Source organism: Dromaius novaehollandiae, chromosome 1 (genome assembly GCF_036370855.1).
Source record: "Dromaius novaehollandiae isolate bDroNov1 chromosome 1, bDroNov1.hap1, whole genome shotgun sequence".
In the NCBI taxonomy this organism is placed as follows: domain Eukaryota; kingdom Metazoa; phylum Chordata; class Aves; order Casuariiformes; family Dromaiidae; genus Dromaius; species Dromaius novaehollandiae.
The window spans coordinates 190896245-190912527 of NC_088098.1; the positions used below are offsets into that span (position 1 = coordinate 190896245).

The 16283-nt window shown below is 40.9% G+C and overlaps 2 protein-coding genes across 4 annotated transcripts in view; one reads left to right on the forward strand and one right to left on the reverse strand.

The window, feature by feature from the left end:
* Positions 1-1216: 1216 nt before the first annotated feature.
* STOML3 (stomatin like 3) lies at positions 1217-13641 on the forward strand. Its single transcript, XM_026108410.2, has 8 exons — positions 1217-2134; positions 3664-4028; positions 7454-7557; positions 8413-8485; positions 9745-9827; positions 11344-11547; positions 12209-12343; positions 12496-13641. Exons 2-8 carry the CDS (start codon positions 3977-3979, stop codon positions 12694-12696), a joined length of 852 nt encoding a protein of 283 aa, XP_025964195.2. The 5' UTR covers positions 1217-2134; positions 3664-3976; the 3' UTR covers positions 12697-13641.
* A 706-nt stretch (positions 13642-14347) lies between these two features.
* Positions 14348-16283, reverse strand: part of LOC112988150 (complement C4-like) — a 62609-nt gene continuing 60673 nt past the window's right edge. For all 3 annotated transcript variants that reach the window (XM_026108409.2, XM_026108408.2, XM_026108406.2), the window contains one exon: positions 14348-15249. In XM_026108409.2, coding sequence (XP_025964194.2) covers positions 15111-15249 — 139 coding nt within the window. In that variant the 3' untranslated portion in view covers positions 14348-15110. The remainder of the gene's footprint in view (positions 15250-16283) is intronic.

A 16283-nucleotide genomic window follows, 5' to 3' on the forward strand; every position in this document is an offset into this window, starting at 1 on the left:
TGCCTCGTAATGTTTGATCTTGTTTATGTTGTTTATCATGCAGAATTATATACTGAATTATAAAATAGATTTTCTAAGGAGTGATAAATAGAAATGTTGAAGTGTTTATGATAGAAATGTTTAGAAAATTTAAACAGTGCCCTATTTATTTTGTAACCCATTGGGTAGTCATGTATTTTAATAATGAAACTTAATTATAAAGGTAAAAAAGGTAATGCACTTTTGCAATTTTTTATTTTGTGGAAGCTGTTAAATTCTAATGATTCTCCACTTGAACTACTTTTAAAATCGGTGCTTTGTATCTTCACATTAAGAAATCTGTGGACAAAATCTGTACCATCTTTCATCATACTTTTCTACTCTTTCTTTTAATGGTCTTTTTTTGTAGGTTTGTAGACCATTTGGAGAGGGGGGCAACTGAAAATATTCTTGTCGAAAGGAAATTGGCTTTTGCCTCATAGACTTAAATATATGTGTAGTTCAAAATCAGTAAGCATTTTGTAAACTTACTGAAGTGCTGAATTTGGTCTCTAAATTGAGCCCTGATTACCCTGTCAAGTAATCAAAAAAGGTTAAGCTAACTCAAATTACTCTAGAGTTACCATGGTCAAAGACAAGTACTGGACATTGGCTTATTTTATTGCGGCATTTTATCAAGATGTAAACAGTTTGTGTCTTATTCTTAAGACATACATTGAATGGTCACAGGTTGTGTGTGTGTGTGAGGGGGGTTGTTTGGTTGGGTGGATATTTTTTTTTGTATGAACTTTGGACAAATGATCTCTAAGAGACTGTGAAGCCCTGTTTCTCCAAAATGAAGTCAGGTGAGGAGTAGTGAATGTCCATTGTATTAAATGCTATTCTCCTCAAACAATATACTTCATAAGTGGTACCTACCTTCTGGGAAATGTCCTTTATCAAGAAGAGTATTGCATGCACAGCTGATGTAGTTTCAGGTAAGACTGTCATCAGTCTCCGACAAGTGAACAAGTGAACAAATTGAGCAAGAAGCATTGTAACTTTCAACAATTCTTCTCTAAAATAGTCGTTCTGGTTCTTACTGAATCATATTGAACAGGTTTTTGTAAATCGAATAAACTTTCCAGTTATTGGGATTAAGGTGCATTTCAATTCCTTAAAAATTGCTCCTGATGTAAAATCATTTTAACAACCTCTTCTCCTCCACCCCCCCCCCCCGTTTAAGTTTGTGTTCTGTATTACAGCTTGAAGTAAACCACTTAATGTGGTTTGAGTATTCTTATTTTCTTGCAAATGGTCTCCTTTTCTGGACTGAGATGGGAAAAAGCCTTTTGGTTGACTATCTCTCCGATTTACCCATGTTCTAGGGAAGTGTAGCCTGTGAGGAGTCCCTCCTCTTGTCTCTCCCATCTTCTGCTACTGAAAGCTGATGCCATTTTCAAACGAGAGGAGGAGCAAAATAGAGAACTGTAGGGGATGTTCCTGCAAGTAACGGGATGGAAATGTTAATTTTCTCTGTATTGGACCTTCTAAATTTCAATCTGGAGGAGAGGGATGAGAAGCCCAGAGCAAATACGTTAGTGTGTATTCTGGGGGTAGAGTACAGAGCCAGGAAAAGAGCAGACTGAGAAATCTTGGGGCAGCCAAAGTCACCATATCGAATGCAGGTGAGAGAAAGAGTGACATGGCCCCCAACAGGTCAGAAAAAGACTGCCTGAAGCCTAATGTTATGTGCAAATCTCATGTGAGGACTGGCTGATGACTTCCTTGAAATCTTTGGGACTGGCACTTCTAAGAAATACCCATATGTGTGAACTGCAATTCTCAGTGATTTTAACAAGGAATCATGACCTGGATGCTTGATCTATAGGATTAGGTCTCTGCAGCTGAGCGATGGGATAACTGGTAGCAAATGGAATCTGAGGGAGATTGTGAAGATTGTCACATTTTGCAAATCTGGTGTGATTGGCGCAGAGAAAGTTCAATGTCTGCCTGTTTGCTGCTTACAGGTTGCACCTGATCATCATGCCTGACTTGAGTCTTTCTTTTTTTTTTAGTTATAGGCTTCAGCCATATCGGCACAGTGCACAGGTCCATGCGATACCACAGGCAAGTGGCTGCAGAACCACATTCTTCTAGTGTTGCACCCAAGCCAGTAAGTCCTGCTAAAGTGGCTTTGGATTCTGGTTTTCTTTGTGGTACTACTCTGTGCCACAGAGCTGAACCAGGCTGTGAACTTGCAGCCTGTAGACTGTGCTTTGGCCCTGAGTCCTCATGTATTTTCTTCTCAGAGTGTTTTCTAGCACTTGAAGATGTGAGAGCTAGTGACTGTTATCCATGTGCTCCAGCATATCCCTGGGAGAATGGATTGACATTGCGCTGCCTTTGACTTCAAAGTTTTAGGATAAAGAGGAAATAAAAATGCAGCTGAAATTAGCACTTGTATGACTTTGTTTCTGAGGATTAAAAAAACACCATTTGCACCATTTGCTCTTTAAAGGGGTGTATTTACAAGCACCTTGGAGAATTCTCAATAAACAGCAGGGGAGCAATTATTTCTGTTGGATTTTCAATATGTTTTGCTCATCTATCTGATAGTGTAAGCAACTGTGTAGACTGTAGCATTCAAATGGCTTGTAATAAATGAAATGATGTTCAAAAAAAACAGTTGCTCTAAAAACAAAATAAAAAGTTGGGGTAGTTTTACGAGTTATGTTTTCACTTCTGGAAATACTCAAAAGCACATTTTTCTTCTAGCTGTTCACCCAGATTGCCCTGTTAGTAAGCATATGTCAGGAGAGAGTTTGATCTTACAGCTAAGCATGAGAGGCCAAATAATTAGGAAAATGCAACAGATAAATTTAAATGGATATTGTGACATGTTAGGGAAGATACTGAGATCAGCACATGAACTCCAGTTTTGCAAGCTGCTTGTGGCTTTCATTGTGATTTAAAGCATCCGCTCAATGGTTTGGTTGCCTTTCTTTGTAAAGCTGATGAGAGGATCCTCTGGGGAGCAGTCAGCTTTGATTTAGTCATCTGGGACCAATATGATTACTGAAGTGGATGGAGACTTGCATGAAATGAAGCTGGATCTAGATCTTCCAGGACACTCTAGGTGGTGAATGCCCACAGAAAACATAACCATATTGTTCAGGCCACTATATGTCAAAGTTGTAAATTACATATGAAAAACCACCTCTCATTTTTTCCTCAAATAACATACAATAGTTCTGTGTCTTTTGAGAAGGCTGCTCTCACCTGCTGTGACTTTCGTAAATGATTTAGTCTGAAATGTTAGTGCTTTAATTTTAGTGGATTTGATGTAAGTGTTGAAAGAAAAGACCTTTGAAAGCTGAAGAATGTTCTTATTTCTGGGAAAATTTGAGGACTTTGGAGCTGAAATGCTTCCAGTGTTTTTAGATTATCTAGCATGACAGTGCTCAGCCTGGTGGGTCTTCAAGTCCTATTGCAATGTAAAATATTAAAAAGTGTTTTGTGAGTTATCCTGTGCAGCATGCAGACTTCACCCTGGAGGATTATTTATGTTTTAAGTGCTTGGGATCTGAACTACAACTAAACCCCATAATATCAGGAAGTATACAGCAGAGGAACAGTACTCAATCTTTTCCCTTTGGTTTTATTTTCTTTCTCCCTTTTTTAAAAATTTCTCTCTGGTGACAGATGCTACCAAGATGCATAGAAATAATTTCTAGCTTGGATATTGTTGGAGGTAAAACCAACTGGGCCAAGTTCATCCCCAGCTGGAGGCCACAGAAGACCGTGGAGTTACATCAGAGACGACGGCGATCTGCGAGACTTTGTTTTTGTAAACATCCCCTCCTCACCAGGGTGACTAACTCCCAGAGAGCTGTTGTGCAAGCAGGGATTTCTTCTGTCACCATGCCACTCTCTTCAGCCCTGTGCATGAGCGCCATACTGTTTGAAGGTATGCTGCTGTCTCGTCTGTGAGGGGAGCAGACCTTCCCAGAATAAGATGGATCCCAAGAGAGAGACACCCAAGAAAAGCAGCACAGAACATTTAATTGGTAAGTTTTGGTGGCCGCTTTTTTTTTTTTTTCCTGTTTTGTTTGTTTTTCCTGATGATTATAAAGGAACAAAGCCAACCAAAAAAAAAAGTGTATATGAACCCAGGGCTTCATCATAGGTCTCTTTTATAGGTTGAACATGAAAATCTAAAACCTGCACTGTCAGTGATGCAACAAATTATCTCCTCCTGCCCTGACAGCATGCTTCAGCATTTACCTTCTGGCAAAATGACCTCCAGGGACTGGAGTGGCTAGTTCAGCCATTGAGCCATGGATACATAGGGATGGGTGGAAAGGGAAAAGCATGAGTGACTGAAGAATGGTAGAGGAATTTTTCAGTCCCTGAAAAAAGACACTTCATCTGTTTGGACTTGTGTGACTAAGACATGGTGTTCATTTGCTGTTGTCACCATTGTGTCTGGCCATAAGAATGGAGCAGGACAAGCACAAGTCTCTGCAGGATTGATCTGGGTGCTTGTTGAAAGCAGAAGGTAGATAGTAGTTACAAAAGGCTGAGGCTATTGCATCTCTGTTACTGTGGGAGAAAAGGGACATTTCCACACACAGTTCTTTATAATCTTCATAGGGCAACTTGGACACAAACTTTTCATTGGCTTTTCGAGTTGGGCACCCACATTATCATTTTATTTTGATTGAGTGTATCAAGAAATACCAAAGTGAATCTCACAAGTGTTCTGGAGCTTTTCTGCAATTGCTTACTGATAAGCTGTCACATTTAGTAGTATATTGCAGCTCTTGGTTTGCTATGGGCTGTAGACCCAAGTGAGGTTTTTGGTGGTTGTGACTATCATAATTCATATGCAGGTCTGGCAAAGCAGGTCACTGATATGTTGGGTTGTGACTGATCCTTATTCTTTACTGTTGTGTTTTTCTAGACTCTTCCATTTATTTTGTGGTAAAAGGTACAAAACTTTGGGGCTAATCAGAGAATAGGCCTCTTTGGAGGCCTAGGCCTGACTTCACTATTTAGAAGGTGTATTTTCATATCCTGCTTTTCTCACTGGAATCAAAGTTTTCAGTGCTGACATCAGGATCTCTAGGATAGTTCTTATGGAGAGTGATTCAGTTGTTCTTTGTCAAGTTTTGGATGTGTATTTCTTTCCCAGAGTAGTGTCATTCCTATCAGGGATCTTCACAGTACTCTCATGTGGATGCTGGTACATGATGCTAAAATCCGGAACTATAGTGGGTAATTTCTGGGTGGTTTCTTCATGACAAGTCTGGCACTGCAGGAAAAGACCTTCAAGCATTTTTCTGTATGCTAATTGTTTAGGTGAAACAGAGAGCACAGAACATGGTGTTCTGATGAACAAAACACCCCTGTGTGATTACTATTTCTGCAAGCTTTGGATTAACAATTATGAATGATGCCCATTCCATGAATTTCTTTCTCTGACTGACTTTGAATCTCTTTCTACTGACTATGAGACACTCAACCACTTGTACCTGCTGTAATTCAGGTACCTGCTGTAATTCAGGTACCTGTTGCAGCCTAACACACCTCTAGTGAAGATCAGGGTGGCAAAAAAACAGCTGTGAAAGTGTTATGTTTGCACACTGAATCTTAAGTCTTGTCTTCAAATACATGGCTTTAAGGTTTGTGTGGTAATTTACTCAAGTGAACTGCTCAAATCATTCCTGTAAGCGATTGCAGAAGGGTTGATGGTACCTCATTAGAGAAACATGCACTTCAAATTATTGTTTGTTGGAAAGAGTCAGAATGAAAGCCAGACTTCTCGTGCAGCAATTACGCATCCAGCTCTCATGGAAAACATTCCTAGAAAGGCCTAAAACTCGGCCCTGTTGGACAGAAGCCTATTTACATGTGAGTGATTAAATGTGCAGTGGGAACCTCAGAGGTATGAAGAGAAAAACTGCAAGGAGCAAAGGACTCTGCTATAGCATCCTTGATCCAGAGCTCACAGTGCAGCTATGCACAAAGTTAACTGAGAGGAAAGAGCTGGAGAAGGGGTATTTTGTGTCTCACCTTCTAGTATTACCAGCATACTCTGACAAACCAGTCAGTCTAGCTCGTCTAGTACGCTCCAGGGGACTCTCCCCTTAGCCTATGCCTTACAGACCAGATATCCTCATGCTGTTTTACAGGGTGACAAGTGTTTCTCAAAAACTATAAAATGAAGTGCTTTGTCCTTTTTATTTATTAATTTCTATCAATATATGAATTTTCTATAATGTCAGAAATTCCTATTTTTCTGAAGTAACATATCCAAAACCATTGAGAATTTTTGCATCAACATGGGGGTTGTTTTCGGTTTTGCTTTGTTTGCAAGAAAAGCAGAAGTAAGAAGGGAAACAGTCTTGTATGGGAGCTCCCATGAAAATAATGGCAGGCTTCCCCCTATGTGCTATGCCCAGCGCACCAGCACAAGGCTAGCATAGGGGTTACTGAACACTGCCCGTTTTCCAAGGAGGCCTCTGAGCCTTCATCTTTTTCTCCTGCCTTTACTGAGGCACAGGGGGAAGGCACAAAGTGTGAGCATCTGCATTCAGCTTCCGTTCTGCTGAAGGTCAAGCCTACCAAAACCCTCCTCTGGCTCAAACTTTGCAGCTGGCCTGCCCTTGTGGCTAGGCTGCCAGCTTCCTTGCTTCCTTTGCTGTTCTCATAGCTGCTCTCCTGATCCAAGACATTCTTTTTTTGCCTTTGAGCACTCTGTCCTTGTGGCAGGACTGTCCTGTTTCGCTCCTCACCCTTTTCCAGACCTCTTCCACGAGGGCTTCAGCAGCTCCAGCTGCTCTTCTCATTTTGAATGGCAGCTCCTTGATCCCCTTTCCCCTACGAAAGACCCTCCTCAACTTTTAGTACTTGAAGAACTCAGCACTGCTTTCACTACAGACATTAAATAAAATGATTAATATTTTGGGATGAGAAGAGTTTGAACACAGTGAAAGGACTAACTGAGGCATGAGTGTGCATTTTGATAAACACTGACTTGGAAGTTTGTCTTCCAGTGGCTCAACTGGCCCGTCAGTCTTCCTCAAAACTTCCGTCTAAAGACAGCAGGAGTTCCTCTCATTTTCTGTATTTCCTGCTTCGCACTGTACTAAATCTTTTGACCCAGTCCTGGTATACTGACAATGACTCAAGTCCATGGATATTTCACTTGATTTATTTCTCCTTCAAATCCTCCAGTCTCGGCAATGCCTTTCACTTTTCCTCTTCCTTTCCTGTTGCAAAATGTACTTTTTGAACCTTTTAACCTTTTGTGCAGAAGGGATGTCTGGATGTTTGTTTCAGTGCTTTATGGTTTTTAGTGCGTGTAGGAAGGCGGAAGTGAGCCTTTGGACTTTGCAGTCTCTCATCATTGCAGCGGCTAGATCTATGTCCCTCAGATAACTCTTCTCAAAATTTGTGTTCATTGTTTTTCTTACTTATTCTTCTGTAGCTGACAGGCGGGAAGGAATTGGTATCTGTGGCTGGATCCTGGTTTCCCTTTCTTTCCTGTTGGTGCTTATTACCTTTCCTGTTTCCATCTGGACCTGTGTCAAGGTAAGCTATAGGGATTTGGAGCATGTAAAGAATGCTCTGTAATCATCATTGTTACTTACATGTAAATATTGATTTATTTATTTTGTTAAAAGGAGGTACTTCACATTTGTTTTCTGGAAATCAAAAGATCTTACAGCAAAGTTGTGTGTTTGAGACAAAGAGCTCCAAGCTCTACCACAGACTTTCTGCATCACCACAACTTAGTTTAATTTCTTCTCATCTCAGCTTCCATTATCAGTCAGACTTCCCTGCTTTACAACAACACTGGTTGACTAAATCTACAAACTTTTCTGGAGAACACTGATTTGATGCTGCCAGCAATAGTGATAAAAAAACATGGGTACTGATGAAAACAGGAGCAAGTCCCTGCCTTCAGGGACTATTCAATTTAAGGCTACAGTCCTTTCAACACATGGGCTTAATATGATTAATTTAAAGCAATTTTTCAGAGCTGAGCTTCTAGGGCGAATGCCAGGCCACGTAGAGTCCTCATACACTAACTGAAGTAATTCGGTAGGTTATCTGATGTGAGAGATATTTTACTCTGCCTACAGCTCCTCTGAGTTTAGTACTGCCTTTGAAGCAAAGCCATGGGTAGCGCCATCAGCTCCATGGCAATTCCTGGGTATTGGGTCTGGCTTGTAAGCGATTTGCGGGGCCAGGGCTTGACTTTTCCCAGCAAAGGATGATGTGAGGAGAAGACATAAAATGTTTAGACTTCCAGATTTTTTGATTCCTTTATCAGTTGTATTTATTTTCGCATTTAAAATGTCTGTCAAAGATTTAAAAAAAACTCAGGCCAGAGAGCAAGAATAGAATCAGTTATTAAATTCTAATTTAAAAATATTTTCTCAGGTCATCAAAGAATATGAGCGTGCTGTTGTATTTCGGCTGGGACGCATACTGTCTAAGAAAGCAAAGGGACCAGGTGAATGCAAGCAGTTTTATTCTATTAAGATACACTAGTTTTTATTCTGTTGAGATGTACTTATTTTATTGAGATGCATTGTAACCACACAGAGAATTGCAAAGGTCCATGAAAGCCTTCATAGCACGGGTGGATAAAAAAGTCCTTGCTGCTGTAATTCTGTTACCTACAAGCCTGTGGTTGTGCTGTTTGTTTTCCTAGTTAGATCATGATGTCATCCGCTTGTCACCACACAACACAGAAAAAACCTTGGAAAACCTTGACAGCAGATATGGCTTTGCTGAAATGGGACCTAGAAGGGTTAAATGCAGTCTTTAACTCTGCCACAGACTTTCCTGAGTGACCATGGCTGCTCTCTCTGTACCTGAATTACAACACCGTTTGTTGTTGCCTACTCTTCAGCTGTCTTCTGCCCTGAAAATAGTAAATGTTTCAAGGGCAGGGACGTTCCTACACTCTGCATCTATCCAGAACTTGCAGCAGCTGCCTAGGATCAGGTTACAAACCACAACTACAAAACAAAACCAATAACATGAGGTTATTTACATGGGTGCAGTTACCACCTCTGCTCTGTGAAACTGTGCAAACTGGAAGTTCAAGTGAGAAGAAAAAGCAACACTCGCCTTCCTCATGAATATTCCTTCCTCATGGGCAAAGAGGAGGCAGGGCAGTGCAGAGCTGTTCTGCCTGGCTCTGGGCACTTAAGCAAGGTGTCTAGATTAGAAACATGGTCATGTCAAGTCTCCCTCTCCAGTGAATGCAGAGAGTGGGGACTCCTTCACAGGACAGTTCAGACCTAGGACAATGTTCCTGATGTGAGGGCCTACAGGTGGTGGATGAATCTGGACCAGAGAGATGTCTTTCCTGCGGACACACACATTATGCTGTAAATGGCTTACGGTCTGAAGAAGGGAAACTGAATGAAGGCACTTCAGTAATTTTTGCTGAAAGTCATAGAGCAAATTTGAGAACTGAACCTCAATCTGTACATTCCCAGGCTGGAGCTCTAGGCCATTAAGCTGAAGTAAATTCACATTATTTGCAGAAATCTGCATTTCCCTCTGTTACTTGAAAATTCAGAATATCACTGTTTTTACCTCCTACAACAGAGGGGACAGCTGCAATAATAAAGGAGAGCATGGCTCCCTGGCCCATTCCTATACCCTGTGGATATTTCTGTATGTTTGGTCTGTACATACCTGGCTTTTGAATTAGGTTTCAGAAGCAAGCATTTTATCTTATTTATTCTTATTTTTCAGGTTTGATCCTGATACTTCCTTGTACAGATATTTTTATCAAGGTTGATCTCAGAACTGTTACCTGTAAAATTCCTCCACAAGAGGTAACTATTCTCTAGCAGCTGTTTAAGATGAACAAAACATAGAACTGATTTCTGTAATGACCAAGAATTGTGCAGGTGTTTTATACTGTTGCAGCTGTGCACCCATATTGAATTTAGCTTATTTGCTGTATCTTCTGACTTCAAAAAATCATTGCAGGCCAAGCAATGATGTCAACCTCCTCATGCTGACATTCAGAACTGTGAGATAAAACATAAAGAAGGTCAGAGTAGAACTGCAAAAATTCCTAATTGTATTATTATTCCACACATGGATATGAAGTAATAAACTAGTGTAAGATATTCAGAAATGAACGCCCTAATAAAATTGGATCTAGCGACTCACCATTCAGAAAAGCCTTCACTGAAGTTGTAATCACTGCTTGTAGGTACAAACACTCTATATGTGTCTTAAAAGCAAATTACATATGTCTAACAAATCACCTTAAAGTAATTTGCAGACAATCGTCTACAAAGCTCTTATCCAAATAAGAATGTAGAGGCTTATCTCTAAGCATTTTGTTGAAAAACATCGACCAAAGAATTTAATCTGAAGAATCAGTTGCTGAGCATGAGACTCCAACCCCAGCATGGTGCAAAGTTTTCTGCTCAGGGAATTGGCATTGCTGTCCCCCTCCTTATGCAAAGAGAAGAGCGGAGTGGTAAAGCGTTGGACCCAAGACTCCTTGGCCCCTGGGCTCTCTATTGTGTTCTCCAAGAGCAGTTTCTTGTGCCGTTGTCTTTTCATAATCACAAACAGCCTTTTTCTTAGAGAAGCTGACCATGTGATTTGTAGGGGTGCATGTGGCAGAATGAAAAGTGGCACCCTCAAAATGGGAGGCAGAGAGGAAGATGGTTTAAGTACTTGGGCACTTAGGCTTAGCAGCCATTTGCAGGGTTTCTGCGAAGCACCTAATTGCAGGCAAAAGACGCTGCAGAAGAGCATTATCAGTGCTCCAGCGAGGCCAATTGCCTGCAGAGCCACAGGGAACTTGCCTGTCCTTGCACTGGCAAAAGATGATGCAGTTTATTTATTTATGTATTTTTCAGGGTTTCTTTCTCACAGTTTCATTTCACTTCCCTTTTCACTTTTTTTTTAATATGCTAATGTTTCTTACAAATATGTTGTTTAGAGAAAGTAGCACAGATCTTCTGAACTACATGCAATGTATAAAAACAGCAATAGCCCTTTCTACAAAAAAGGAGTAGGATAACCACCATTTATTATCGCCAAAAAAAAAAAAAAAAAAAAAAACATGCAGGTTATGGGATTGACTTATTACTGAAACAGTTGTTTAAAGATTATGTACAGCATTTTGCACTGGTTTACACTGTCTGCAATGCAGGATAACTTCCCTGAAATTATTTCTCAGGTGAATGACAAAGAAAGAAACCAAAAGAAATTCTTAGTATCTTTGAATTATTGAAGCCTTTTCCTCACTAAAAAAAACAAATTATCCCCCTACTGTGGCAAGAGTTGTTGGATCCTTTTCTATTTCTGTACAATTCTCCAATGCAGATTCTCACAAAAGATGCCGTTACTACCCAAGTTGATGGCGTGGTGTACTACAGGATCCACAGTGCTGTCAGTGCCATTGCTAACGTCACTGATGTCCACTCAGCTACTTTCCTCTTGGCACAGACAACCTTGAGAAATGTTCTGGGTACGAAGAGCTTGTCTCAGCTCTTGGCAGGTCGTGAAGAGATTGCACACAATATCCAGGTAAATTTAGCTCTTGAGATTACTGACAGCTATGGAGATTTGTTCTGGGGGGCAAGTTCTTAGAAATGATCTCTTCTTTTCTTTAATAGAGATAGCAAAAGTCTTCTTTATGTCTTTTCAATTATATATCTCATAGCTTAACAACAATTTTTTCCTACTTCAAGCAATTTCCCCAGATTCCTGTAGAAGAGTTATTTCCTATCAAAAAGCAATGAAGATTTTGAACTTTACCAGCAAATTGAATAAAACAGTGTAAGCAGTCTTTGCACAGAGATTGCTGCAAGTTCTTCAGAAGTGAGTGATGACAGACAAGTCTACTGTTTGTAGGAAGCTCTACCTTGAGCTGACCCTTGATTGGACTTTAAACTGGCATTAGAGAAGCCACATAGGAGGGTGCCCTTATAAATTCCCTAGTTACGGGAAAAACTTCCGTTACCCTCTCCCAGTCTCAGACACCAATGTCACCCAACGAGAGATTCATAGGGAACCGGGCTGCAGTACCTGCCATACTCACACCACTGCTGATGTTCGTGCCCCAGGTGTGCTCCACCTTTCTGTTGTGTAGATTTGCACTCTGCATTTCCATCTAAGAAGCAGGGTAAATTGCGTGTTTTTCTTTCTGCCATCACTGCTACTATTGGGTTGTTTCTTTGTCTCTAAGACTATCCTTGACAGTGCCACAGATCAGTGGGGGATCAAAGTGGCTCGTGTGGAAATCAAAGATGTCAGGATACCTGTGGCAATGCAGAGGGCAATGGCAGCTGAAGCAGAGGCTGCACGAGAGGCAAGAGCTAAGGTGAGGCCTACAGCAGTGTTCGCCTCCGGCTGCAATGTCCTGTATTTTTGTTTTGGGCATCCAAGTGCATATTTATTTTGTCCCCATCCTAAAGGTGTCTTTTCCTCTCTGTCGAGCGTCACAGTGTCATTTCCATTTCTCTTACTCTGCAGGTTGTGGCAGCAGAAGGAGAAATGAATGCTTCTAAAGCCCTCAAGCAGGCTTCCATGGTGCTGACCGAGTCTCCAGCAGGTCTTCAGCTGCGCTACCTGCAAACATTAACTACACTGGCAGCAGAAAATAATTCCACCATTGTCTTCCCTCTCCCTATAAATATGCTTGAGGCCTTGGGGCAGAAAAATAGAGGGGGATAGGCACTGTTCTACTCTAGTTCCTTGTGCAGCAAGATTTAAAAGGTTTCCCAAGAAGCAAGAGGTTCCAGGATACCAGAATTAAAATCAGATATAGTATGCTTTAATCCTCTATATCAAAAAAGAGTAAAAATAGTTCAATTATAGCTACATGTATCTCTCATGTCAGGAGAATGCATTTGAGCACAGAAAGTTGCAGAATTGAGGCATCAAGGAGTTTCAGCTCAGACTTATCTTCAGGTGAAATGGCAGACAATATGTCAAAGGCATATTGGACCTAACATGAAATTTGAATTATATTTTCACCCTATTTTACAAATTTGTGAGTGCAATAGTAATTCGGTGATTTGTCTCCTGACAAGAACCTATGAGCTCTTGATTAGCTCATAAGCCTAATCCACACAGGAGAAGGGTCAGATGCTGCCATTTAACTCAAGCTCTGTGGAGTGGAAAGAAGGATTTGTCCCCTAACCTTAGAGATATTCTTCCAGAACTACTAATAAATAGAATTACTGGATAATTTTTATGTGACTGAAACAGCTCATTCTTTATCTTATTTAAGTAATATATAACAGTTGCTTTACTGGCTTCAATGGAGTTTTGCTTGTGTAAAAATATTATAAGAATCAAGATGTTGATTTATATGCTCTTTGCCATATCACTGAAATTTCTATCAATCAGCTCTGTAATCAAAGGAAGAGAATATATGTCTGTGTATTACAGTCACATTTCTTAAACTTTTGAAAGCTGAGCCAACCTTGAGGGAATTGAATTGCCCTATGTTAATTTAAGTATCTTTCTTTTGCCTCCACAGGAGGGTTCTTATCCTCCATTGCAGATGTCATAAAATGGTTGTACAGGTTTTCATAGTATGAGCCTTCCCCACTCTTCAACTGTGCTATGCCTGGCAGCTGTGGAGGGGATGCTGATGATATTCACAGCCTTCAAAGGTGGCTGGGCAGCTCACGTTTCAGACAGGCTGATGGGCTGCCTGCAAATGAATCTGCAGGCTCTTGTGGTTTGGCTGTTCTGGTAGATGTTGCCTAGCATCTCGTCTGTCTCCTATCCAGTAGGGTCATCAGATATTACCAGATTAATTTTGACCTATCAATTCTGATATTGCTGGCACAGGCCTATCTTATTCTGGCTTCAGTATAACACAAGCAGTCCAGGTGGCACATTTGTGGACTCAGTAGCTACTGACAGGAAGACAGTGGTGTGAGCATCTAAGGATGGTAACCTGTTCCATCAACACAGCTTGCCTCTGCAGCTCATCTCTGCTTCAGGTATGACCATCTGACATGCGCAGGACAGGACTGTGAGTAAAATCTACATTCGCTTGTCATCCTAGTTATCATCGTCATCAATACATTTTTTTTTTATGGACACTGCTATCCTAGGAGAAGAAAGGTTTTGAGTTTTGGGAATTTCATTGTCATCTTAGTATGTCATTTGTGGAAGCCTTTATGACTGTGGCATCAACCCCCCCTCCCACCCCTGTTGACAAATGTTACATCTCCATGAGAGCTCTCTGCATACCTGCAGACACAGCAGTGCTTTGGAGCACACGCAGCCACAGATTGCTTGAATTTTTTAAAGTAATACAAATGTCTTTTCTTTTCTTGTGTTTTTAAGAATTAAATTAAATCAAAGAAAAGAAAAGAAAAGATAAAAACTTGAAAGATCAGACTACAGAGTGCAACTAAGAAGTATTCTGTGCCCTCAGTGAGCTACTAGCACTAACTAGCCTGCACAGGACTCCTGGGTCAGGTACAGGACACATCCTGCCCAGTTTCCTGTCCATGATGTTGAGCCAGTTCGAGTTTTAGCTGCTTCAGAAGTGCACGTGGGAATCCTGACGCAGGTACAAGTGGGGTCATTTGTTCCACCATTAAAGTTAGAAATGAACTCATGCTGAAGCATGAGAGTTAGTATACCTTTTCTTTCAGGCACATTACAACACAGGGCGTATGCGATAAGCCCACAAATGGCCAATATTCTTTCTGACCCGTGCAAATTTCTTGGCCTCTAATGTGACAATGGCTGGAGCAGTTACCAAAGCTTTGTGCCTACAGACCTGATAAAAACCACTCTTTTTCACTCGATCCATCACAGCATAATTGCATTGTTGAGTAATGGTCAGGGAGACAAATTCCTGCTCTCTCTCCATCAGTAGCAGGGACAATAAACACAATAATTAGTAGAATAACTGCAATTTTTGACATATTATCCACCTACATATACATCTACAAGAAGATATTCAACAATTCCATTGTATCTAAGAGAAGAACAGATAGCAACAAAAGCAGCTCTGTCATGTTTTGGGTGCCTCTGTCGTCTACAGGCTTTGCAAGAAAAGCAGAAGGAGGAGCTGAGTTCCAGTAACACATAGTGGATTTGGGGAGCAGCACAATCTTTCAGAAGTGGCACAGGGCACCATGTGTGTTCATAAAGTCCTGCAGCTGGGCACAGGCTTGCCGCTGAAGGGTGGCTTGGCACATCTTGTCATCTGGAATTTTCTCCACCCAGGCTTGTGAATCAAGGAAGTACTGCAGCCTAAGTAAAAATGGAAAAGGTAAAGGAGGTGATTCATTGTTGAGCAGCTGGAACGCATCAGCCCCATGAGGTTGTATCCTTCCATTGAGCCTTCTCTGAAGTCAAGTAGTGCTACACTGGCCAGAAAACCTGGATCTAGTTTCATCAGCAGGTTAACCAAGTTTTGAATAAAGTTTAGGAAAGGTCAGTGCCAAGTTGGGACAAGCCTGGGTGTACTTGTGTTTTGAAAGTTTGAGACCAGGCAAGTTTGGGAAAGTTTCTATTAAAATTATGTAGAACATCATAAAAAACCCCAATCATCAACAATGAGACACAGTGAAGCAGCATTTATTTCAACAGAGCATCTCAAAGTTTTTCCTAATTTTTCAAAATGTTACCTAATTTTATGTGGTGAGAAGGCATGTCCACTTCTGGCATTTCATAACCGGGCTGGAGAAGGCCTCAAAGGTTACACCTCTGTTGAGAAAGTCTTCAGGACCTTAGCAGGTATCTGCTGAAGCAGTCCTCCTAACTTAAGTACTCACATAGTTTTCATACACAAGTGGCGAGGGGACCCTTGAGGGTTCCAGAAAGCGGTACTTACATTTCTATAGCGATGGTCTCCCTCCAATAAGCTTTCGAAGGCACTACTATTCTCCACTTTGGTACAGGGAAATTAGACGTGGAAGATGTATTCCTTACTGATACTTAATGCAGGCATACTAAATTTCTCCTCAGGTAATTTTTTTTTTTTATTAGCACAACAATGAGAAAGTAGAAGAATGGGCTATACAGATAGATGATGTAACAAAAACTTTGAGAGCTGTTCTTAGACACAGGCCCATGCATTTCTTTTGCAAATTCACAAATTGTGCAAGGCATTCAGAGAAGCTGGAACAGTGTGAAACTTCCCTGTTCTCCTTTTCTGGTTGTGAGTTTTTTAATCCAGTAAAACAAGGGGCAGATTTTGATGCTGAGAAGTGTGGGAACCAAGCTCTGCACACACAGATGTGCTAGTAGTTTGGATAGCCATGCTGTTCCCCAGAGAAGAAGGG